The sequence below is a fragment of the Drosophila teissieri genome, unplaced genomic scaffold (assembly GCF_016746235.2).
Source record: "Drosophila teissieri strain GT53w unplaced genomic scaffold, Prin_Dtei_1.1 Segkk10_quiver_pilon_scaf, whole genome shotgun sequence".
In the NCBI taxonomy this organism is placed as follows: Eukaryota; Metazoa; Arthropoda; class Insecta; order Diptera; family Drosophilidae; genus Drosophila; species Drosophila teissieri.
This window is the reverse complement of record NW_025224980.1, coordinates 822,657-848,369: the sequence shown is the minus strand read 5'-3', so window position 1 is coordinate 848,369 and position 25,713 is coordinate 822,657. Positions and strand designations below refer to the sequence as shown.

The window sequence follows — 25,713 nt, the reverse complement described above, 5'->3', positions numbered from 1 at the left end:
TTGGCATACAATATAAAAATAGAGTAGCATAAAAATGTTAATTTTGATTAAATCCACAACAAAAAGCCACTCACAATATAAATATTTGTTGAAAAAATCGCGCGAAAAATAAAGTCTTATTAAAATTGCGCCGAATAAAAATATTGTTTAAAAAATATTGCGCTTAAGGAAATATAGCAATTTAGCCAAAATATGGTTTTGAACGCGACACTATTAAACAAATATTTTTATTTGACGCAATTTTATTTTTTAGTTGCTTTTTGCTGTGGACTTCTTCGGTGGTAATTATTATTATTTATTGATGATTATTTTATGATAAAGCTAATAATAAATTGAATAATATAACAAATAATAAATAAATAAATAAATAACACTTAATTAAATACGCAAAAATAAAGTAATTCTTTTGTCCTCATTAAAATTAGCAAAGGAAGAAAATGGTTGGCTCTAGATATATTAATAAATTAGCAGCTAACGAAAGGGGGCGATTGCTCTAGAAAGCCCCAATCAAATCGAAAGCGAGGGTATAAGTGAAGTAGTAGGGCCTAGCACAACAGTGAATAGGGAATATTTGGAGCCACTTATGGGGGAAGATAAGATAGGATCTAGTAATTTTGATGTAGGTAGCTTAGATGCACATGTTCGTGATAGCGCTGACTTAAATACACAGTTAAAAAATTGGTATTTAAAGCATAAGCCAACACGAACATGTGCCATAGAACTTATTGAGATTTTAAATGCTCATAAGTTGAAAATTAAGCTCTTTTATAAATTTAATTGTTTTGAAAAACCCGATATAAGTAAAGTAGCGGGCGGGCCCTATTTACATATCGGTTTAGCAAAACAATTAAATAAACTATCAGTGTTTCCCCAATTGCCGGACGTACAGATCATCGATATAAACATTGACGGACTTCCAATTTTTAAGAGTTCTAGGGCACAGTTATGGCCCATTCTTCTAAGAATAAATAATATCCATGGCCGCCACGTATTGCCAATTGGAGTTTTTATGGGACATAATAAGCCTTTTAATTGCGAAGAGTTTTTATCTAAATTTGTGTCCGAAACCTCCGAAATTATTAAAAATGGTTTGACAATCTCTAATAAAAAAATTGGTTTGGAAATTAGAGCCATAGTTTGTGATGCTCCTGCTCGAGCATTTATTACTGGCACGCCTGGACATACGTCTAACCATGGTTACAGCAAATGTACCCAGGTAGGACGAAAAGTAGATTCTGTATTGACATTTAGCACTGAACGTGGTGAATTGATTACTGATGAAAACTTTAGGCACAGGACATATCGTAACCACCATAAAGTAGAATATTTAACTGTTCAGTCCGCTTTAGAAAAACTTGGGGTTCTAATGGTAACTCAAGTCCCTTTAGATTGCATGCAACTTATTGATTTGGGTGTCATGCGAAAATTTTTCAAAATAATAGTGAAAAATAAAATAGAGCAAGAATATAGGGTTTCCAAACCAAGGAAACAGCTAATATCCCAATGTTTGCAATCGATGAAGAGCTGCGTCCCGCAAGAGTTTGCTCGAAAACCAAGAACATTGGATGAATTGCCTCATTGGAAAGCCACAGAGTTTAGGCAATTTTTGTTATACACTGGTATTGTAGCTCTTAAAGATACAATTAATGTTGACCAGTATTACTTATTCCTTTTGCTGCACTGTGCTTACAGGCTGGTTTCCTCTCACTTGCAACGAGGGTCAAACATAAATAATGCCCAACAAATGTTGGATTTATTTGTGAACAATTTTCCAATTATTTATGGAGAAAGTAGTACTTCATACAATGTTCACGGTTTACTTAATGTAAAAGAGACGATTAAGCAAATCGGAGATCCGGTTTCAGGCTCTTCTTACGATTTCGAGAACTATTTACAGACTCTTAAAAGATTTGTCCGAAAGATTGTTGAGGATTGTGGAATTAGAGTAGATAATGATTCAGTGAAGTTAGAAGGTAGTGTTTTGAAGTTGAAGGGATGTACGCTTAGGAATAAAAGGCCAGGTAGTTATTGTTATGTACTGGAACACATCCCGATTGAAGTAGATTCTTTTGAACAGGATGCAGAAGGTATTTTTATTATAGGTAGGAGAATTTTAGATATTCGTAGCTTTTATAATGCGCCTGTATCCTCTTTAGCTCTAGGTATTTGCTTAGCAAGTGGGAATATGGCACTCGATTTAGACAGATTTAAAGTTACTAATATGGTTAGGAAAGCGATAGCGATGCCATATAAGAGCGAAATAGTGCTAGTTCCATTTACACATTTTTCGTAGAGTCTACATTCTCCCTTTGCTCATTTTATTTAAATTTTTTTGGAGGTGTTTAGTCCGTAGGCGTATTTTTATACCCGTTACTCGTAGAGTAAAAGGGTATACTAGATTCGTTGAAAAGTATGTAACAGGCAGAAGGAAGCGTTTCCGACCATATAAAGTATATATATTCTTGATCAGGATCAATAGCGAAGTCCATCTGGCCATGTCCGTCCGTATGAACGTCGAGATCTCAGGAACTACAAAAGGTAGAAAGTTGAGATTAAACATACTGACTCCTGAGACATAGACGCAGCGCAAGTTTGTCGATTCATGTTGCCACGCCCACTCTAACGCCCACAAACCGCCCAAAACTGCCACGCCCACACTATTGAAAAATGTTTTGATATTTTTTAATTTTTGTATTAGTCTTATAAATTTCTAGCGATTTGCCGAAAAACTTTTTGCCACGCCCACTCTAACGCCCACAAACCGCCCAAAGCTGCTACGCCCACACTATTGAAAAATGTTTTGATATTTTTTCATTTTTGTATTAGTCTTATAAATTTCTATCGATTTGCCAAAAAACTTTTTGCTACGCCCACTCTAGCGCCCACAAACCGCCAAAAACTGTCAGTGCTGAAGACTCCTTCGCACTTTCACTAGCTGAGTAACGGGTATCAGATAGTCGGGGAACTCGACTATAGCGTTTTCTCTTGTTCAATATGAATCGGGCATACCTTAAACGACGGCGTTTTAGGTATCTTTAGAAGATTCACCTGCCTCGGTTCGATGACCGAAACAAAAAAAAAGTATTTAATTGAAGTATAACAAAAAAATAATATAAACAAGAGAGAACGCTATAGTCGAGTTCCCCGACTATCTGAAACCCGTTACTCAGCTAGTGAAAGTGCGAAGGAGTCTTCAGCACTGACAGTTTTTGGCGGTTTGTGGGCGCTAGAGTGGGCGTGGCAAAAAGTTTTTTGGCAAATCGATAGAAATATCATTTTTCAAAAGTGTGGGCGTGGCAGTTTTGCGCGGTTTGTGGGCGTTAGAGTGGGCGTGGCAACATGAATCGACAAACTTGCGCTGCGTCTATGTCTCAGGAGTCAGTATGCCTAATCTCAACTTTCTACCTTTTGTAGTTCCTGAGATCTCGACGTTCATACGGACAGACAGACGGACATGGCCAGATCGACTCGGCTATTGATCCTGATCAAGAATATATATACTTTATATGGTCGGAAACGCTTCCTTCTGCCTGTTACATACTTTTCAACGAATCTAGTATACCCTTTTACTCTACGAGTAACGGGTATAAAAACAATATGATTTTTTATAGTTTTTTTTAAAGATGTCTGAAGATTTCACAACCAGCGCAAAGCTCACACAAGTGGTTTTCTCCCTTGAGGGTAAGTGAACCATATAAAATCATATTGCATTCATTTTTATATCAGTACCATTTTAATTTAATAGAGGATGATCTTGTTTTAGGAAACGCGTCAACCACCAACTATCAACGACCAATTGGCCGAGATCAGCCAAAGAGTTCTGGCTATAGAAACCGTGTTGGAGGCAAACACGAAGCAGCTGGCGGAGACGGCCGAGATGAGCCAAAAAATTCGGCCATTGGAAACTGTGTTGGAGGCAAACACGAAGGAGCTGGCGGAGACCACAAACCAGGTTGCGAGGATGACGGCCTTGTTGGAGGTGTTCGTGAAGGGGAAGGCGAATTATGTGGCTGTGTCTTATGTGTCACATCGGAGGAAGACCTGGTGGCTTTAGACCTGAACATAAGCCATTCGTCTAGAAATTCCTGAGGAATTCGTCCAGGAATTCCTGAGGAATTCATTGAAACAAGCCCTTGCTTATTTTTCGATATCCCACAGGAAATCCTCAGGAATTCCTCAGGTATTCCTCTGGAATTTCGAATTCCTCGCCCCAAACGCCTGTTTTATGGAAATTCCTCGCCGATTTGTATGGGAAATTCTCCGGGATTCCAAGAGGATTCCTTAGGGAATCTTTAGGGACTGGTACTGAAGGGAAAATTACTTGCCCGTATTTTTCCTCGCCAGAGTTCGAAAAACAAAAACAAATCTCACAGGCTTTTTCTAGCAAAGTTTCAAACACCAAAGTCAAGCCGAATTCTGATGTGGCTCTGCCCGCTGCCTCTGCCCGCAGTTCATATTTGTCGTTTTTTTTTCGAAGTAGTTCGGAGCAGTGACCGAAAATGAGTGTGAGAGATGAGAGGAGACAAAATCAGAGTTGAGAAAAAACGCAATGTATAGACTTCTGAGATCTGTTCTAATAATTGGTGGGATATTTATATAGTTTTAAGTGTATATATAATTTATACTTGTTGATTTAAGAATTTTAAGTTTTGTAAGAAATTAAACTGTCGCTATAGGCAACGCAAATGCGTCCGTTTTTAATTATTTGTCTATGTTATTCTAATTACACGGGATCAACATGGTCGGAAATGCCAAAGACATTAGAATAACAAGATGCGTAACGGCCATACATTGGTTTTGCACTATGCAGCCACTTTTTTGGTGATGACCAAAATTGCTCTCTTTTCGCTCTCCTAAAACTGAGAGCGTAAAAATCTAAAAATAGAATTGTCTTGCTTGTGTGAGTAAAAACATTCCCTTCAGTACCAGTCCCTAAGGATTCCCTAACGAATCCCTAGGGAGTACCCAGGACTCCTCGAGGAATCCTAGGGAAAGTCTCCATACAAATCTGACAGGAATTTCCATACAACAGGCGTTCGTGGCGAGGAATTCGAAGTTCCCGATGAAATCCTCTGGAATTCCTCAGGTATTCCTCGGGAATATCGAAAAATAAGCAAGGGGTTTTCCCGAGGATTTTCCCAAGGAATTCCTTGGGAATTCCTTAGGTATTCCTCGGGAATATCGAAAAATAGGCAAGGGGTTTTCCCCAGGAATTCCCAAGGAATTCCTGGACGAATTCCGGAGGAATTCTTGGACGAATTCCCGAGGAATTCCTGGACGATTCCAGAGGAATTCCTGGACGAATTCCCAAGGAATTCCTAGACAAATTCCCGAGTCTCTATCACACTCTCAAAGAGTACGGTCGCGCAAACGCACAGACAAAAATCAAGATCAATAAGCAAACCCAATAAGCACAACCAACAAGCTAAACACAAAAACAACTTGCACTGAAGCATCTTGAAATAGAACAAACAACTGATAAGAGACTGCAGCTTAGCTGCTATTAAGCAGCAAAACTATGACTTCAAACGGAGCTGGTGACAGCAATAATTTTGCGTGGCAAAAGGTGCCAACTAATCCACACTCAATTAAGCGAAAAAACGAGAACTCCCCAGCTGTGACGAGAAAAATTTCAGTCATAGATTTTGGACCCGGTACATCCAGAAATGCTAACCATTTTGCCCTATTGGCAGACACGGATGATGAAGCTCCTAACCCTACAACAACGAACCCAACACTGGATGAGGAAATGGATAAAGATTTGCCCTCTGAAAAACCACCACCAATTTTCGTGTCCAATGTGAGTGATATAAACGGATTTCTCCAATACCTCAAGCCATATATAAGCGCTAGTCAGTTCACTTATAAATCACAACGAGACGGACATGTTCGAATTATGGTGAAGAGTGTCGAAAAATTCAGGGACGTAGTAAAAGTTCTGAAGATAGATAAGATAAGCTACCATACATTTCAGCTCAAACAGGATAGGGCATTTAGGGTTGTAGCCAAAAACATTCATCACTCTACAAAAGTTGAAACTATAAAGGAAGCTCTAGAATCTGAAGGCCATGCAGTTAGGGGGATTCATAACATTCAAAGCCGTATTACCAAGGAACCACTACCGATGTTCTTTATAGATTTGGAACCACAAAACAATAACACGGAAATCTACAAAATCAGGCACATTAATAATGCAATTGTAACTATAGAACCACCAAGGAAAGTGAGTGACATGTTGCAATGTTTTCGATGCCAAGAATTCGGGCACACAAAGACATACTGCAATAAAACATTCAAGTGCGTTAAATGTGCTCAGAATCACCCAAGCGTAAACTGTCCAAAGGAAAAGAATGCACCAGCCACATGTGCCAACTGCCATGAAAATCATGCTGCTAGTTACAAAGGTTGCAGAATCTACCAAGACATCGCCAAACACCAGACTAATGCATCCAAAACCAGGCAAGCACCAACTGTAGCTCGTGATCGACAGAATATTCCGACAAGGCCAAACCAAGAAAACGTTTACTCTAACCAACTAAATTATGCGCAAGTGATACGAGGTGAGACTTTACCACAAGAAAAATCAGCACTAGATAGAATTGAGCAATTATTAATAAAACAATCAGAGCTTACAACCAATCTGCTCAACATGATAATGTTGCTTGTAAATAAATTATGCAAGTAGATCTTCGTATAGCCAAATGGAATGCCAATGGGCTTTCCAATCATCGAAATGAAATAACTCTATTTATTAAAACTAACAACATTGACATAGTACTTATATCAGAAACACATTTTACAAAGAAAAATTATATAGCCATTAATGGGTACGATATAGTAAATACTAATTACCCATCAGGTAGAGCACAAGGTGGATGTACAGTTATTGTTAAAAGAAACTTAAAATATAAAACACTAGACAGCATCAGCACAAACAATATGCAAGTTGCAGCGATCCAAATTCAATGTATGCATGCAAATATTTCTGTAGCTGCAGTGTACCTACCACCAAGATATCCTTGCTAGCTTGACAACTTCAATTCTCTCTTTCAAGCACTTGGCAGATGCTTTATTGCCGGGGGCGACTATAATGCCAAACACCCATTGTGGGGATCGAGATTAGTAAATCCGAAAGGTGCTGAACTGTACAAATGCAAATCCAACAATAAGTTCTCAACCTTATCTACGGGCAAGCCAACGTACTGGCCAACTGACCCCCGCAAAATTCCTGATTTGCTGGACTTGATTGTCTACTCTGGTCTACCACAAACCAGGTTCAAAGTAGAAGAGAATTTTGATCTTAGCTCCGATCACTCGCCGATCATTGTGACCTATGGTTAAACAGTTTGTTTCAAGCAGAAGCCTTATAGAATAATAAATGCAAAAACGAACATAAGTGCTTTTAAACACTGGCTTGAAGGCCGAACTTGTCTAGACATATCGCTTAAATCAGGTGACGAAGTTGATCTTGCAATTGAGGCATTCACCAACTCAATCCATGCAGCTGGACACATGTTCACACCACCACCAAACGAAAATTGAATCAGACACACATTTCTACCACTAGACCTGAGAGCACAAGTTGCTGAAAAAAGGAAACTTCGAAAAATTTGGCAATCTACGCGAAGTCCAATTGACAAAAGAAAATTCAACAGGGCAGCAAAGGAATTAAAAAGCAGACATTGGGAAATTAAAAATGAAGCAACAGGCGCATACCTAAGAAACCTTGACCCATATACAAGCGACCTTGACCATAGCCTCTGGAAAGCAACTAAATATCTCAAAAGACCAACCCGAAGAGCTACCACAATAGTCGACAGCAGAGGCCAACGGTGCAAGGGCAATGACGAGAAGGCTGAGGCGTTTGCAGAACATTTAAGCTCAGTTTTTAAGCCAAATCCGGAAAACTACCCAGACTTCGTAGATGACGTACATCACTTTCTCGAATCTCCCTGCCAGATGAGCCTCCCAATAACCCAAACAACCTTCACAGAGGTAGAAGATGAGATAAAGAAGTTAAATAGGCAAAAGTCACCAGGATATGACAAAATCTGTGCAAACACAATCAGAAATCTCCCGCCGAAGTGCATCCGATTGCTGACGTATATTTATAATGCCATGATCAGACTTGAATACTTCCCAAGTCAATGGAAATGTGCGGAAGTAATTATGATCGCTAAACCCAACAAGCCGGAAGGCTGCACCTCGTCTTACCGTCCCATTAGTTTGCTGGTGACATTCTCTAAGGTACTTTTGAGAAGAATGTTGCCTGTGCTGGATGAACTTAACATCATACCCGAACACCAGTTTGGGTTCAGAAGGGGACATGGAACGATCGAGCAATGCCATCGGATCACGCATACAATCGTCAATGCATTTGAGTACAAAAGTACTGCACAGGGGTATTCCTTGATGTCAAGCAGGCCTTCGATAAAGTCTGGCACGCAGGGCTACTCTATAAAATTAAAAAATGGCTACCCGCACCATACTTCCTCATAATTCAATCGTACTTGAAAAACAGAGTCTTCTATGTGCACGAATACGACGAATCGTCCAGGTTACATACTGCTCACGCTGTAGTCCCACAAGGGAGTGTTTTAGGTCCAGTATTATACACAATTTTTACAGCTGATTTGCCCACAAGTGATGCTGTTGAAATTGCAACATATGCTGATGATACGGCAGTCATTGCTACGGGCAATGTCCCACACGAAGCATCCAATCTACTTCAAGAAGAACTTGGTCTAATTGAAGCGTGGTTGGAGAGGTGGAGAATAGTGGTCAACGCCCAGAAGTTCAAGTCACATTTTCCCTGAGACCTGGGAATTGTCCTCCTGTAATGCTCAATGGGACTTACATACCCGTTAGTGAAACGGTGAAATACCTTGGAGTACACCTGGACAGACGACTAATCTGGAAGCAGCACATCAAAGCGCAGCAAATGCAGCTCAAGGCAAAAACAAGAAAGATGTACTGGCTGTTAGGTCCACGTTCCCAGCTCAGCTTAGAGATCAAAATTCGTTTATACAAGGCAATCCTTAAGCCAGTGTGGACATATGCGATGCAATTGTGGGGAACAGCAAGTAACTCAAATATCGAAATATTGCAAAGGTTTCAGTCCATGACACTTAGAACAATAACAGGTGCTCCTTGGTATATGTCCAATTATGACATTCACAAAGACCTAAACTTACTTACGCTTAAAGAAAAATAAAAAGAAATGCTACGAGGTATATTAACAGACTACACAACCACGAAAACATATTGGCAATAGGTCTATTAGACAATACTAGCAGTTTTAGACGAAATAGAAATAAATAAATAAAAAAAAAAAAAAAAAATTCTAATTACACGGGATCATTATGGTCGGAAATACCCTGGCACGCGCCTGTCAGAATTTTCAGTTTCGTTTTTTCGTCACCCCTTTTCTTTTGCATTTGCAATTAATTGTGAAAGTGACACGTCGTGTTTGTGAAAAAATTCAATTAATTCAATCAATTCAAAAATATAAATCCGATTAAGCAAATCGGAGATCCGGTTTCAGGCTCTTCTTACGATTTCGAGAACTATTTACAAACTCTTAAGAGATTTGTCCGAAAGCCGACACAAATATTACAACAAATTTATAGGAAGATTGTTGAGGATAGTGGGATTCGAGTGGACAATGATCCCGTAAATTTAGAAGGTAGTGTTTTGAAGTAGTACTTCATACAATGTTCACGGTTTACTTAATGTAAAAGAGACGATTAAGCAAATCGGAGATCCGGTTTCAGGCTCTTCTTACGATTTCGATAACTATTTACAGACTCTTAAAAGATTTGTCAGAAAGATTGTTGAGGATTCTGGAATTAGAGTAGATAATGATTCAGTGAAGTTAGAAGGTAGTGTTTTGAAGTTGAAGGGATGTACGCTTAGGAATAAAAGGCCAGATAGTTATTGTTATGTACTAGAACACATCCCGATTGAAGTAGATTCTTTTGAACAGGACGCAGAAGGTATTTTTATTATAGGTAGGAGATTTTTAGATATTCGTAGCTTTTATAATGCGCCTGTATCGTCTTTGGCTCTAGGTATTTGCTTAGCAAGTGGGAATATGGCACTCGATTTAGAAAGATTTAAGGTTACTAATATGGTTAGGAAAGCGGTAGCGATGCCATATAAGAGCGAAATAGTGCTAGTTCCATATATACATTTCTCGTAGGGTTTACATTCTCCCTTTGTTAATTTTATTTAAATTTTATTTTGGAGATGTTTAGTCCGTAGGCGTATTTTTCAATATGAATCGGGCATACCTTAAACGACGGCGTTTTAGGTATCTTTAGAAGATTCACCTGCCTCGGTTCGATGGCCGAAAAAAAAAAAACGTATTTAATTAAAGTATAACAAGAAAAACAGATAAAATACAATATCATTTTTTATAGTTCTTTTAAGATGTCTGAAGAGCCGACAACTAGCCAAAAGCTTACCCAATTTGTTTTCTCCCTTGAGGGTAAGTGAACCATTTAAAATGTTATTGCAGTCATTTTTATATCAGTAAAATTTCTATTTAATAGAGGATGATCTGGTAATGGAAACCCGGCAACCCCCGACTATAAACGACCAAATGGCCGAGATCAGCCAAAGGGTTCGGTCATTGGAGACGGTGTTGGAGGCCAACACGAAGCAGCTGGCGGAGAACACGAAGGTTGCGAGGATGACGGCCTTGTTGGAGATTTTCGTAAAGGGGAAGGCGAAGAATGTGGCTGTGGATGTGGCGTTCCCAGTCACATCGGAGGAAGACCTGGTGGCTTTAGAGCAGACCATAAGCTCAGGGTCACAAGAACGCTACGTAAGTAAAGTATATATGGTCTAAGTGATCGTAAAATTCATTCTGTGTTTTTATTTTTTTCTTTCAGATGGAAGCAATAACAAAAATTTTAAAAAGCAATAGTTTGTCAAAGGCAATAAAGGGCGTATTGTCAGAAACGCTGTTGTGCGCCTACAACATAGACGGCCTAAACGGGAAAAAGTCATTAAAAGCATTTCCCAAATTCTTTTCCGTTCTGATTGGTATGTATATTTGTTATTTTGCTATAATCTAATAATATTATTATAAAAATACTTTTCGTTACAGATATCATAAGCACATTAGAAGGCCAGCAGCCAGGAGAGAAGGCCTTGGCCCACGCACTGGCATGTGTTAAAAATAATACAAACAAAAAAAGGAAAAAACTAGTCGAATAAAGGAAAAAAAAGATTAATTTACAATTTAAATAAATTTTTTAATTTTTTGGGAGATTTTTCTGGATTTACAGGTATATTCCTTGGGAATTCCTCAGGAATTCCTTAGGAATTCGTCCAGGAATTCCTCGGGAATTCGTCCAGGAATTCCTTGGGAATTCGTCCAGGAATTCCTCTGGAATCGTCCAGGAATTCCTCGGGAATTCGTCCAGGAATTCCTCGGGAATTTGTCTAGGAATTCCTTGGGAATTCGTCCAGGAATTCCTTGGGAATTCGTCCAGGAATTCCTTTGGAATCGTCCAGGAATTCCTCGGGAATTCGTCCAGGAACCCTTTGCCTATTTAGGAATACCTGAAGAATTCCCAAGGAATTCCTTGGGAAAATCCTCGGGAATTACTTGGGAATTCCTGGGGAATTCCTCGGGAAAACCCCTTGCTTATTTTTCGATATTCCCGAGGAATACCTGAGGAATTCCAGAGGATTTCATCGGGAACTTCGAATTCCTCGCCACGAACGCCTGTTGTATGGAAATTCCTGTCAGATTTGTATGGAGACTTTCCCTAGGATTCCTCGAGGAGTCCTGGGTACTCCCTAGGGATTCGTTAGGGAATCCTTAGGGACTGGTACTGAAGGGAATGTTTTTACTCACACAAGCAAGACAATTCTATTTTTAGATTTTTACGCTCTCAATTTTAGGAGAGCGAAAAGAGAGCAATTTTGGTCATCACCAAAAAAGTGGCTGCATAGTGCAAAACCAATGTATGGCCGTTACGCATCTTGTTATTCTAATGTCTTTGGTATTTCCGACCATGATGATCCCGTGAAATTAGAATTACATAGACAAATAATTAAAAACGGACGCATTTGCGTTGCCTATAGCGACAGTTTAATTTCTTACAAAACTTAAAATTCTTAAATCAACAAGTACAAGAGCCACATCAGAATTCGGCTTGACTTTGGTGTTTGAAACTTTGCTAGAAAAAGCCTGTGAGATTTGTTTTTGTTTTTCGAACTCTGGCGAGGAAAAATACGGGCAAGTAATTTTCCCTTCAGTACCAGTCCCTAAAGATTCCCTAAGGAATCCTCTTGGAATCCCGGAGAATTTCCCATACAAATCGGCGAGGAATTTCCATAAAACAGGCGTTTGGGGCGAGGAATTCGAAATTCCAGAGGAATACCTGAGGAATTCCTGAGGATTTCCTGTGGGATATCGAAAAATAAGCAAGGGCTTGTTTCAATGAATTCCTCAGGAATTCCTGGACGAATTCCTCAGGAATTTCTAGACGAATGGCTTATGTTCAGGTCTAAAGCCACCAGGTCTTCCTCCGATGTGACACATAAGACACAGCCACATAATTCGCCTTCCCCTTCACGAACACCTCCAACAAGGCCGTCATCCTCGCAACCTGGTTTGTGGTCTCCGCCAGCTCCTTCGTGTTTGCCTCCAACACAGTTTCCAATGGCCGAATTTTTTGGCTCATCTCGGCCGTCTCCGCCAGCTGCTTCGTGTTTGCCTCCAACACGGTTTCTATAGCCAGAACTCTTTGGCTGATCTCGGCCAATTGGTTGTTGATAGTTGGTGGTTGACGCGTTTCCTAAAACAAGATCATCCTCTATTAAATTAAAATGGTACTGATATAAAAATGAATGCAATATGATTTTATATGGTTCACTTACCCTCAAGGGAGAAAACCACTTGTGTGAGCTTTGCGCTGGTTGTGAAATCTTCAGACATCTTTAAAAAAAACTATAAAAAATCATATTGTTTTTTATATTATTTTCTTGTTATACTTCACTTAAATACTTTTTTTTTTGTTTCGGTCATCGAACCGAGGCAGGTGAATCTTCTAAAGATACCTAAAACGCCGTCGTTTAAGGTATGCCCGATTCATATTGAAAAATACGCCTACGGACTAAACACCTCCAAAAAAATTTAAATAAAATGAGCAAAGGGAGAATGTAGACTCTACGAAAAATGTATAAATGGAACTAGCACTATTTCGCTCTTATATGGCATCGCTATCGCTTTCCTAACCATATTAGTAACTTTAAATCTGTCTAAATCGAGTGCCATATTCCCACTTGCTAAGCAAATACCTAGAGCTAAAGAGGATACAGGCGCATTATAAAAGCTACGAATATCGAAAATTCTCCTACCTATAATAAAAATACCTTCTGCATCCTGTTCAAAAGAATCTACTTCAATCGGGATGTGTTCCAGTACATAACAATAACTACCTGGCCTTTTATTCCTAAGCGTACATCCCTTCAACTTCAAAACACTACCTTCTAACTTCACTGAATCATTATCTACTCTAATTCCAGAATCCTCAACAATCTTTCTGACAAATCTTTTAAGAGTCTGTAAATAGTTATCGAAATCGTAAGAAGAGCCTGAAACCGGATCTCCGATTAGCTTAATCGTCTCTTTTACATTAAGTAAACCGTGAACATTGTATGAAGTACTACTTTCTCCATAAATAATTGGAAAATTGTTCACAAATAAATCCAACATTTGCTGGGCATTATTTATGTTTGACCCTCGTTGCAAGTGAGAGGAAACCAGCCTGTAAGCACAGTGCAGCAAAAGGAATAAGTAATACTGGTCAACATTAATTGTATCTTTAAGAGCTACAATACCAGTGTATAACAAAAATTGCCTAAACTCTCTGGCTTTCCAATGCGGCAATTCATCCAATGTTCTTGGTTTTCGAGCAAACTCTTGCGGGACGCAGCTCTTCATCGATTGCAAACATTGGGATATAAGCTGTTTCCTTGGTTTAGAAACCCTATATTCTTGCTCTCTTTTATTTTCCACTATTCTTTTTACAAATTTTCGCATGACACCCAAATCAATAAGGTGCATGCAATCTAAAGGGACTTGAGTTACCATTAGAACCCAAAGTTTTTCTAAAGCGGACTGAACAGTTAAATATTCTACTTTATGGTGGTTACGATATGTCCTTTGCCTAAAGTTTTCATCTGTAATCAATTCACCACGATCAGTGCTAAATGTCAATACAGAATCTACTTTTCGTCCTACCTGGGTACATTTGCTGCAACCATGGTTAGACGTATGTCCAGGCGTGCCAGTAATAAATGCTCGAGCAGGAGCATCACAAACTATGGCTCTAATTTCCAAACCAATTTTTTTATTAGAGATTGTCAAACCATTTTTAATAATTTCGGAAGTTTCGGACACAAATTTAGATAAAAACTCTTCGCAATTAAAAGGCTTATTATGTCCCATAAAAACTCCAATTGGCAATACGTGGCGGCCATGGATATTATTTATTCTTAGAAGAATGGACCATAACTGTGCCCTAGAACTCTTAAAAATTGGAAGTCCGTCAATGTTTATATCGATGATCTGTACGTCCGGCAATTGGGGAAACACTGATAGTTTATTTAATTGTTTTGCTAAACCGATATGTAAATAGGGCCCGCCCGCTACTTTACTTATATCGGGTTTTTCAAAACAATTAAATTTATAAAAGGGCTTAATTTTCAATTTATGAGCATTTAAAATCTCATTAAGTTCTATGGCACATGTTCGTGTTGGCTTATGCTTTAAATACCAATTTTTTAACTGTGTATTTAAGTCAGCGCTATCACGAACATGTGCATCTAAGCTACCTACATCAAAATTACTAGATCCTATCTTATCTTCCCCCATAAGTGGCTCCAAATATTCCCTATTCACTGTTGTGCTAGGCCCTACTACTTCACTTATACCCTCGCTTTCGATTTGATTGGGGCTTTCTAGAGCAATCGCCCCCTTTCGTTAGCTGCTAATTTATTAATATATCTAGAGCCAACCATTTTCTTCCTTTGCTAATTTTAATGAGGACAAAAGAATTACTTTATTTTTGCGTATTTAATTAAGTGTTATTTATTTATTTATTTATTATTTGTTATATTATTCAATTTATTATTAGCATTATCATAAAATAATCATCAATAAATAATAATAATTACCACCGAAGAAGTCCACAGCAAAAAGCAACTAAAAAATAAAATTGCGTCAAATAAAAATATTTTTTTAATAGTGTCGCGTTCAAAACCATATTTTGGCTAAATTGCTATATTTCCTTAAGCGCAATATTTTTTAAACAATATTTTTATTCGGCGCAATTTTCATAAGACTTTATTTTTCGCGCGATTTTTTCAACAAATATTTATATTGTGAGTGGCTTTTTGTTGTGGATTTAATCAAAATTAACATTTTTATGCTACTCTATTTTTATATTGTATGCCAAAATAAAAATAGAGGCGCATGAAAACTTATCTTTAAAAAAATAGCGCGGCCCATTTTTAACTTTAATTTTGACTTGGGCATGGTATATTTATAATGAATATAAAATTAACATAACAATTGCATTCCATAGTTTTTTTTCTGTGCACATTCTTTTAGCACTTCACATTTCTTGCGCTTAGCATGTTATGTACAAATATGTATTTTAAACACTTTTCGCAAAATCATGCAGTTTGGAATCCAATTAGCTATGCTAATTTATCATCACGAAACACTTTACATACCGGATTTATATATTTTATGTTGAAAATGATTTAAACAAACACGACTTGTCTCTTTTACAATTGAATGCAAATGCAAAAGAAAAGGGGTGACGGAAAACGAAACCGAAAATTCTGACAGGCGCGTGCCAGAGTATTTCCGACCATAATGATCCCGTGTAATTAGAATTACATAGACAAATAATTAAAAACGGTCGCATTTGCGTTGCCTATAGCGACAGTTTAATTTCTTACAAAACTTAAAATCCTTAAATCAACAAATATAAATTATATATACACTTAAAACTATATAAATATCCCACCAATTATTAAAACGGTATTCAGTAGTCTATACATAGCGTTTTTTCTCGACTCTGATTTTGTGTCTTCTCATCTCTCACTCTCATTTTCGGTCACTGCTCCGAGCTACTTCGAAAAAAAACAACAAATATGAACTGCGGGCAGTGGCAGCGGCAGAGCCACGACAGAATTCGGCTTGACTTTGCTGTTTGAAACTTTGCTAGAAAAAGCCTGTGAGATTTGTTTTTCTGTTTCGAACTCTGGCGAGAAAAAATACGGGCAAGGAATTTTGGTACTGAAGGGTATGTGTATGTGTATAAGTATAACGTTGCTGTTCTGCTCCGTGTTTCCGCGAAATATGCCTTTTCTGTGGCGTTGAATGTCGATTCCGTTGTAAAGAGTGTTGCTGCTGTCCGGAGTCCATGGGGTACACCCGAAGTGGTAACTGGCGTACCGCTAAGTAATGGAATCCGTTAATCTATTTCGTTCTCTATTTCCCGTCCCTCGTACGCACATATTTTGCCCTTGCATGTCACAAATTAAATGTTTCTTGCGATGCCTATGCGCTAGCCGACTAAGTGCTTTGCATTTGATTAAGCGCATTAACAACGCTTATATTTTTAATAGACACAGGTGCTGATATATCAACCTAAAGAAAACTTCAGATGTCTTTCTCGACAATAGATATTCATGGATAGATATAAGTAATCAGATGTCTTTCTCGACCATATGTAGATATTCATGGATAGATATAAGTAATCTAAAATATGAATTAAACAACAATGTAGAAAAACCCCATTCAGAAATGTAAATGCGCATCAGCCACAAACGCCAACCATTTGGAAGACAACAGTCGCCGCGTTATTGCCGATATACGGCTACAAATGTTGGAAGAAGTCATCGAAAATTGGACGTCAAGATAGGACTAAATTCGAGCCAGTGCTGGAGTTCATATGCGAGAAATCATGTATAATATGTAATTCTTCATATGTAAAATTTCAGATAAAATGTCAATCAAATGTCATCGTTGTTTTATTGCAATTTAGGATTCTATACCTCTAAGGAAACACCCTTTAATAAACCACTTTATTTAGTACCAAAAAAATCAATTGCATACTCAGAGAAGAAAAAATTGCGTTTAGTACTTAACTATCATCAAATTAATAAAAAACTGTTATCCGATAAATTTCAACTACCTAGAATTGACGATATTTCAGATCAACTAGACAGAGCCAAATATTATGCATATCTTAATTTAATATCAGGATTTCACAAAAAAAAACTTGAAAAAGTTCGTTTATTTCAACGAGAAATGGCAAAAGATTCTTTCTCGTTTCAAAGCGAACGGCCGTATTTTTATACTCGTTACTCGTACAGTAAAAGGGTATACTAGATTCGTTGAAAAGTATGTAACAGGCATATATATATATATTCTCGATCAGGATCAATAGCCGAGTCGATTTGGCCATGTCCGTCGGTCCGTCCGTATAAACGTCGAGATCTCAGGAACTATAAAAGCTAGAAAGTTGAGATTCAGCATGCAGACTCCAGAGACATAAAAGCAGCGCAAGTTTGTCGATTCCGAACCACGCCCACTCTAACGCTCACAAACCGTCTAAAACTGCCACGCCCACACTTTTGAAAAATGTTTTGATATTTTTTCATTTTTGTATCGATTTGCCAAAAAACTTTTTGCCACGCCCACTTTAACGCCCACAAACCGCCAAAAACTGTCAGTGTTGAAGACTTTCCTGCGCTTTTCCACCAGCTGAGTAACGGGTATCAGATAGTCGACGAATTCGACTATAGCGTTCTCTCTTTTTTTTCTGCGCTACGAATTCATTTTTGCGTTAGTCAAAACCAGCGGCAGTTTTTAATAAATTCTTTATAATTCTATTTTGTAAACGTAATTATTACTGCTGCATTCACCGAATGAATCTCTTTTGATTTGGGCACTGTTTTAAACAAATTAACTAAATCTTTGTTACGTACACCCTTTTCGTAAGATCATAAGACTTTGAAGATTCACAACCAAAATCTAAAGCAGGGGAAGGGGTACTATCATCGCGTTGAGTCAGACGGATTGCGACAAAGAAACTGAAAGTCGAAAATAAACGAGTGTCCGAGGACCAGTTCAGCGGCCGCAATAGGCCACAGAAAAAAAAACTACTCCAGTTTCGGACACCGTTCACCGAGGGGTTATTGACTCCCAAAATAGGGGAAATTTAGAAATATGGCTCCTAGGTGGGAACACTATAAAAGACCGATAGATCAGAAAAGCTCTATGACGGTATAAAAAGACTGTGGCCCAACGATAAAATAGTCAATACCCGGGTGAATACCCGTAAGTCAATACCCGGGTGAATATCCGTAAGTCAGTACCTGGGCGAATATCCGTTAGTCTATTACCGGGAAGACTCGAAGTGAATACCCGAAAGTCGGGAAGACTCAAAGTGAACACCCGAAAGTGAATATCCGGGAAGACTCGAACTGACTACCCGAAAGCCAATACTTGAGAATAACTTCAGTCAAAGGAAAAGGGTCGAGGAGCGAGGACTCTATAACCGATAGAATAACAGGACGCGGGCACTAATACGCCGACGTAACATCTTTAGCTTTTAGGCTTTGTGTTTTCTTTATTCTCTCTTTTGTGCGTTGTCCGAAGTGGTGTTTGCTGTTGTTTTGTATGCACATACATATGCTCTCTCACACAAAAATTAAAGTTCTATGCGTGGTGACTACTCTCTTGCGGTACATTTAAGGGAGGCACCCAGTTTAGGTGGCCGAAAATCAGACGGTTTTCACGATTTTTTTAAAAGGGAAGATATAATCAAAGCTTGTTCAATTTTGTTGGATAATTTTTTTGAGTCATTTCCGCCGGAAATGTAGGAGATGTGCGCTGCCATCCATGCCAATTGCAGGAATTCTGCAAGCAACAATTTTAGTCTGAAATCATTGAATGTGTTTTCCTTCATTAAAAACATATTTCTTAAGAATATGAACCAAACTCTTACGAAAAAAAATGAAAATTGCGTTTTTGAAATGTTGAACAAATAGTCACATTTTGTAGACACATTTTTCCATCTTTTTTGCATTAAAAAAAAATATTTCTAATAATCATATTTGGTTCATATAATTGGTAATTGTATAAACAATATTCCCAACAATTTTTATAGCGATTGATCGGTAACTTTTAGAGCTAGAGTTCCCGGAAATTGGAAAATAGTGGTTTCGAGAAAAACGCATTTAAAAAAAGAACCTGTATCAACCAGCGTAAATAAAACCAATTTCACTTTATATATAACTATTTATTTATTCACTTTTCTGCGAGTACAATAACGCGTCTCTGCCGGTGATCAACTTCCTAATATTCATCATCGGTCTGCCAGAGAGAGCAATGGTCTCTCTTACTGCTTGACTAGCCCCTCTCTCGCACGGGTTCCCACATCCCTCCACAGAGAAAACTATCATTTGCGAAGGAACGGATGTTGTTGTGCTCACTTTAGGCCCACCCAACCTATGATCATCTTCCGCAGGAGCATGGCTCCGATGATCCCTTGAAACCTTACAACCGTGGAGTCATCAGTAGAGTCGGTAAAGGAAATGTTTAGTTCCTCATGATTTCGTTAAACATTAAATTTAATAAACATAAAGTAGTTAAGAGACTAACATCGTATATAGGTAGTTTAATTATAAGCCTAGATAGTTATAAGAATATCTATGTATCGCATGATTTAATAATATGTTGTATAGAAACTGTTGATTTAGATATAAATGTTATCTTTGATAAGAATTAAATTAATAAGAAATTTTTTCGATTATCTAATTTAATTCATTGATAGACAACTTCTCGTTTAACTCCATTGTGAACTTTCTTTTAATTAAATTCAATTAAACTTCATTTTTTATTCACGACAAATTTTGCAAGAAAATCTAATTTATTACAGCGATAGCAAATTTCGGTTGTTGCGGCATTTAATTCATTTCTTAACTTCTTTTATAGCATTGCCATTTAATTAATTTCTCTTATGTTTTGGTTTGCACTTAAAACAAGGTTATATAAACTCACGCATCTTATTCATCGGCGAAAGATCGATCTCCCTCGAAGGTGTGCTGAAAATCGTATGGCTTTGGCAGGCCACTTTGGGTTTTAGGGCATTAGTTTAAACAAAAGAGTCAAAAAAAGGCATTCTTCTACACGATTCGTTTCAATTCGCAACAAGAGAAATTTTCTTAGATTTTATCTAGCCTTACTTAAATTATAAAAAAAATGTATTTTGATTCTTTAGAGGTTTTTCATCAAATATTCATTGCTTCTATTACTAGAAACAAATTCACAAAGCATTTCAGATGAGTGTCGTAAAGGTTAGGTGACTCGATACAAGTTATGACCAACTTGTGGCGAAAATTACAAGAAATTTAATTCGGCAGAACTGGGTTAAATCCCATTTAATGGTTTTGATTTAATGCACCAGAAATTAGAAGTTTCATAAAACGCCAACGCTGGCCACTGAAGACTATTGCGCATGCGCGCTGTTGGCCAGTTAAACTGCACTCGATGTTATTTGCTGATCATTCCTACTGCTTCTGCTGCTGCTCCCTTAGTAGTCCATTGTGCCCCTCCCAGGGGTGCTCCTCGGGACAGGGACGCAAACTCGGCCTGCTGGGCTCGATCCGCTGGTTAAGCCCCGATGAAAGATAAGGGTTTTCTAGACGGACAATTCCGACCTTTGGCACTGGCTGCCAGTCCGCCGCCTGGTTGCCTTCGTGGACACTCTTTCCGTGACCTGGGCAACAAAAGGTTATGCATCTGCATGCAAATGAACACGGCTTTACTCACTTGAGTTTGGTTAAGCTTTCGCCGAACACTTTTCCCCGCAACCAGATTTTCACAATCCGCGTGACACTGGCACTATGTGATTATTCTATCTCTTAGGAAAAGTCTTTTTGATCGGGTCTCACATATGCTCTAATTGCAGCGATAACTGATCGGTTAACGCGCTCGGAGGCGTTCGCCTGTGGCGAATGTACAGCAGTAAATGTATGAGTAATGCCATACTGCTGCATTAACTTCTGAAAAGCGTGTGAACGGAATTGAGATCCATTATCTGACACTATCGTTTCGGGAGTGCCATACGACATAAATAATTCTCCTTCAAGATATTTTATGACAACACCTGAATCTATTTTCTTTACTGGTTTAAGGTCAAGGACGATAAAAACTCCAATGTTTCCACTTCTAGACCTCGGATAAGGTCCAAGAAAGTCTATAAATAAGCGTTGGAAAAACCTTTGACTCTCAGGCGCTTTTCCTAACGGTGGTCGCAAATCGTAATTAGGTGCTTTTGTGGTTTTGCACACCTCACACGCATTTATATAGGCCGTAACGTCTAACTATCTCAATGGTCGTGTGTACCCCACCATGAGCAGACAACGAACTATCATTAGGCAGGCATATTCATCGTGCACCTGCTCTCCTGTCAAATGCTCAGCCTTCCGATAAATGTAACCGCTATCGGTCCGAAGATCAGGAAAATTCTTCTGATTTGCGCTCACTTTCTGCACTAACTCGGTGTTTTTTTTTTTTTTTTTATTCCTTCTATTCCTCTCGGGAACTTAGGACTTCTACGAGAGCTTTCCATCTAACTCTATTTTGAGCTGTCTGTTTTGCACTTTCCCATGTGGTGTTTATTTGGGCTTTACATGGCTTCGTGGCGAGCCATGTCTCACATCCGTTTAGCAGTATGGATTTCACACACGCATTGTAGATCCTGAGCTTTGTTCGTCGGTTGATTTGTCGGTCTCTCCATATGCGGTATAGTCTCCCAAATGCTGAGCGGGCTTTGCCAAGACGACTGGAGACATCATCATCCACTCCACCACTGTTGGATATGATGGTGCCAAGGTATGGGAAACTGGTAATGAACTCGATTGGGTTCCCATTTATGTTGATATTTCCTTGGCTGGAGTGGTTGAAGCGCATAGCTTTTGTTTTTGCTATGTTTATCTCGAGCCCTACGCTGCTGGCTATCCTGACGAGGTCGTCCCTTTTCCTCTGTATGTCGCCGTGTCTGTGCGATACGAGACAGATGTCGTCTGCGTAGTCCAAGTCCTCAAGGTGTCTGGTGAGGTTCCGCGCTTGGAAGAGCATACTTCGCTCATTAAGTCGTCGACTACGATGTTGAAGAGGAGTGGTGACAGCGGGCATCCTTGCCGAATTCCGGTGTTCGTCTGGAAAGGTGCACTAGTATTTCCATTGTGCAGTACCGCCAGGTTGGCATCGTCATACATCGATTTGATGATGGCGATGAAGTTTGCAGGTACTTCTTTTCTTGCAAGTGCTCGCCATATTGCTGCTCTTTCAACTGAGTCAAATGCCTTCTTGAAGTCGATGAACAGGAGGTAAAGCGGCGCTGTCCATTCCACAGCTTGCTCGGTTATTATGCGTAGTGTATTTGCCTGGTCTACGCAACTCCTGTGGTCTGAAGCCTGCCTGTTCGTCTCGGATTGTTGGCTCAATTTTATCCTGGAGGCGTTCGTTCAGAAGTGTAGCTAAGATCTTGTAGCTGGTGTTGAGCAGTGTTATCCCTCTCCAGTTGTTGCAGTCACTAAGGTCGCCTTTTTTGGGAAGCTTCACAATGATTCCGCTTTTCCAGGAGTCTGGCACCGTCTCGCCTTTCCATATGCGTGAGAAGTGTGGATGCAATGTTTCAGCCATCAGTTGGGTTTCAACTTGAAGCAATTCGGCTGGTATGTTGTCTTCGCCAGCTGCCCTGTTGTGCTTCAGCTTCTTTATTGCATTCACGATTTCTCTTACATTCGGGGGTGCAGAGGGTATCCTGCTACTCCCACTTGGCGGCACAACACTCCTGTAGTCTATGGCCACGTTTGGTGATGTGGTGTGGCCAATTCCCATGAAGTGTTGGCGCCATCTTCGGATTTGTGCGTCATCATTGGATAAGAGGTTACCTTCTAGATCTCTGACTGGTTTGTTCTGCCTGTGAAGGGTTCCTGAGATCCGTGAAATCTGCTGGTATAGCGAGCGCATGTTGTTCTCGCCGGCTGCTCGTTCTGCGTCTGCCGCAAGTCTATCCAGCTGTGCGCTTTTGTCCTTTCTGGCCGACCTTTTCACCGCTCTGCATAGTCCGCGATACTCCTCACGGTACTGTGTGAGCAGGTCCGCCAGAGGCTTCAGGTGGTTCCTCCTTCTAATCAGGTCCCAGGTCCCTTCAGATATCCAGTCCGTTCTTCCGCGTTGTTGCAGGCCAAGTATTTCCTCCGCCGTGGTCCTTAGTTGCCTGCAGGTGTGCTCCCATGGGTGGTCTTCTAGGGGGATTAGCTGTTCTCGCAGCGTGGGCGTCATTCTCGTCTTCAGAGTAGAGTCGCTAAGGAGGTGCAGGTTCAGGGGGGCGCTCGCCGGTGTTGACTGTTGCCAGTGTTCCTTGAGTGGTTGCGGTTGAGCTTTATTGAAAATTCTCCAATGACCAACTCATGATCACTGTCTATGGCTGCTCCCCTTTTGTTCCGTACGTCCAGTAGCGAGTGTCTCCATTTCCTGCTAATGCATATGTGGTCGATCTGGTTGCGCGTATTACCACTTGGAGATGTCCAGGAGTATTTGTGGACATCTTTGTGTGGGAATATTGTGCCACCGATGACCAGTTGGAATAGCTGGCAGAGTTCCACTAATCTCTCTCCGTTATCGTTGCGAGTCCCAGTTCCATGCTGGCCCATGACAGATCTTAGTCCGGTGTTGTTGGGGCCAATTTTTGCATTGAAGTCACCCACGAGGATGTTAATGTCACCTTGCCGTAGCTTGTTGAGGGTTGCTGTAAGGGCAGTATAGAAGTCGTCCTTGGTGTCGTCGTTTGCGTCTTACGTCGGGGCATAGCATTGAGTGATGTTTATGTATCTAGCTCTACATCTGAACCTGGCGGTCATGATTCTATCAGAAATGGGTTCCCAGGAAACCAGTGCCTTCTTTATGCGCTTGGACACTAACTCGGTGTATTCCGCTGATTTAAAGTGGTCAGAATTTAGATCAACGAGAAATCCCTCCCGCAAGTCAATTGCAGCACCCGCGTCTTTGTTCACCCGAGACAAGGAGTCGGGAACTACGTTCATCGAACCTTTGCGATGCTCAATCGCGAAATCATACCTTTGCAAGGCCAAAGCCCATCGAGCTAGGCGCGAATTAAGGTCATGGTTAGACACCATTTTATTGACGCATGATCAGTTATGATCTTGAACCTATGTCCTTCCACGTACGCCCTAATACTTTTAAGAGCCACGATCGCGGCGAGACATTCTTGCTCTGTGACGGTATAATTTTGTTGCGCCCTTTTTAATTTTTTTTGAAATGAAGGCAATAGGACGCTCATCTCCTTCTTCCGAAAATTGGACTAATACAGCTCCAACTCCGGTCTTGCTCGCATCGCAATGTATTGCGAATGGTTTCGAAAAATCAGGACTGCATAAAACAGGAGCCTCGCTAAGACATTGCTTTAGCTTCTCAAAAGATTCTACTGCCGCTTCAGTCAAACTTAATATTCTTTTCGTGGTCATCAGATCAGTTAAAGGAGCAGCAAGAGACGCAAAATTAGGAACGAACTTGCGATACCAGCCACGTTAACCCATGAAACTTAGCGGACTGCGCAACTTTTTAGGCAAAGGAAAATTCCTAATTGCGGCTACTTTTTCTGGATCGGTACGGATTCCTCCATCTCCGATTATATGACCTAGGTAACGCACTCTCAACATGCAGAAGTGACTTTTGACAATGTTGATCGTCAAGCCTGAACGTCTTATCTGTAGCGCAACCTCTTTAGTACTTCGAGGTGCCTCTCAAAACTTGATGAAACCACCAGCAGATCATCTAGGTAAATAAAAACCTCGTTCCTAAGATGAGCTGGCACCACTTTGTCCATCAAACGAGACATTGTACTTGTGGCATTGCAAAGCCCGAACGGCATAACTTTAAACTGATAGAAGGGTCTACCAGGAACGGTAAACGCCGTCTTGTCACGCGAAGGTTTTTCTAAAGGCACTTGCCAATAAGCGTCCGTTAGATCAAGGCTAGTTATGTACTCGGCCTTCGGCAACCTACTCAAAATGCCACTAATTTGAGGCAGAGGATATGCATCCTTTTCGGTGAAGCTATTTACCTTACGATTGTCTAGACAAATTCTAACCTTTCCAGGTTTCGTTACCATAACGATTGACCAAGAACTGTCAGACTGTTCTATCACTCCTAATTGTATCATGCTGTCAATCTCGGAATACATTGCCTTTTCTACGGCTGGTGAAACAGGGAAATGGCGTGGTTTTATTGGCTTTGCCATACCTACATCAATAGAATGCGATATAAGGTTGGACTTACCAAGACCATCTTGACTAAATGTCGGAAAAGAATTGATCACATTCGTTAGCCTCGCCTTATCCATCTCGGATAACTTATGTTGGTCAACTTTAATTTTGAAATCAACTTCAGTTGAATCTAGCTCAGATATGATAAGACTTCTGGGAAGTAAATCGTAAAGCTTCCAGAAATCTATCCCCAAATATAGATCTTGATTAAGCGACGGTACGATGTAAATTTTTAGAACCTTCTTCTGGTCGCCGTATTATACCTCTGTTTGAATATATGCTGGTATCTGCTGTGATCGGCCGTCAGCCGTT

At 39.7% G+C, this 25,713-nt stretch overlaps 3 protein-coding genes across 3 annotated transcripts in view; 2 read left to right on the top strand and 1 right to left on the bottom strand.

The window, feature by feature from the left end:
- Nucleotides 1–25,713, bottom strand: part of LOC122625476 (dipeptidyl aminopeptidase-like protein 6) — a 418,811-nt gene that overhangs the window by 331,850 nt on the left and 61,248 nt on the right. The gene's annotated exons all lie outside the window — the stretch shown is intronic.
- On the top strand, nucleotides 3,592–4,360 carry LOC122625477. The gene is made up of 2 exons (XM_043805574.1): nucleotides 3,592–3,681; nucleotides 3,746–4,360. Exons 1-2 carry the CDS (start codon nucleotides 3,624–3,626, stop codon nucleotides 4,087–4,089), a joined length of 402 nt encoding a protein of 133 aa, XP_043661509.1. The 5' UTR covers nucleotides 3,592–3,623; the 3' UTR covers nucleotides 4,090–4,360.
- LOC122625470 lies at nucleotides 5,667–11,223 on the top strand. Its single transcript, XM_043805553.1, has 5 exons — nucleotides 5,667–5,800; nucleotides 10,422–10,489; nucleotides 10,554–10,828; nucleotides 10,896–11,049; nucleotides 11,114–11,223. The coding sequence occupies exons 1-5, from the start codon at nucleotides 5,667–5,669 to the stop codon at nucleotides 11,221–11,223; spliced, it is 741 nt and encodes a 246-aa protein (XP_043661488.1).

Bases quoted from the DNA above. Each gene is read 5' to 3' on its own strand.
- LOC122625477 (XM_043805574.1), top strand. From the start codon at position 3,624: ATGTCTGAAGATTTCACAACCAGCGCAAAGCTCACACAAGTGGTTTTC. The intron at 3,682-3,745 runs GTAAGTGAACCA...TTAATTTAATAG, and splicing joins AGTGGTTTTCTCCCTTGAGG to AGGATGATCTTGTTTTAGGA.
- LOC122625470 (XM_043805553.1), top strand. From the start codon at position 5,667: ATGCTAACCATTTTGCCCTATTGGCAGACACGGATGATGAAGCTCCTA. The intron at 10,490-10,553 runs GTAAGTGAACCA...TCTATTTAATAG, and splicing joins ATTTGTTTTCTCCCTTGAGG to AGGATGATCTGGTAATGGAA. The intron at 10,829-10,895 runs GTAAGTAAAGTA...TTTTTCTTTCAG, and splicing joins CAGGGTCACAAGAACGCTAC to ATGGAAGCAATAACAAAAAT.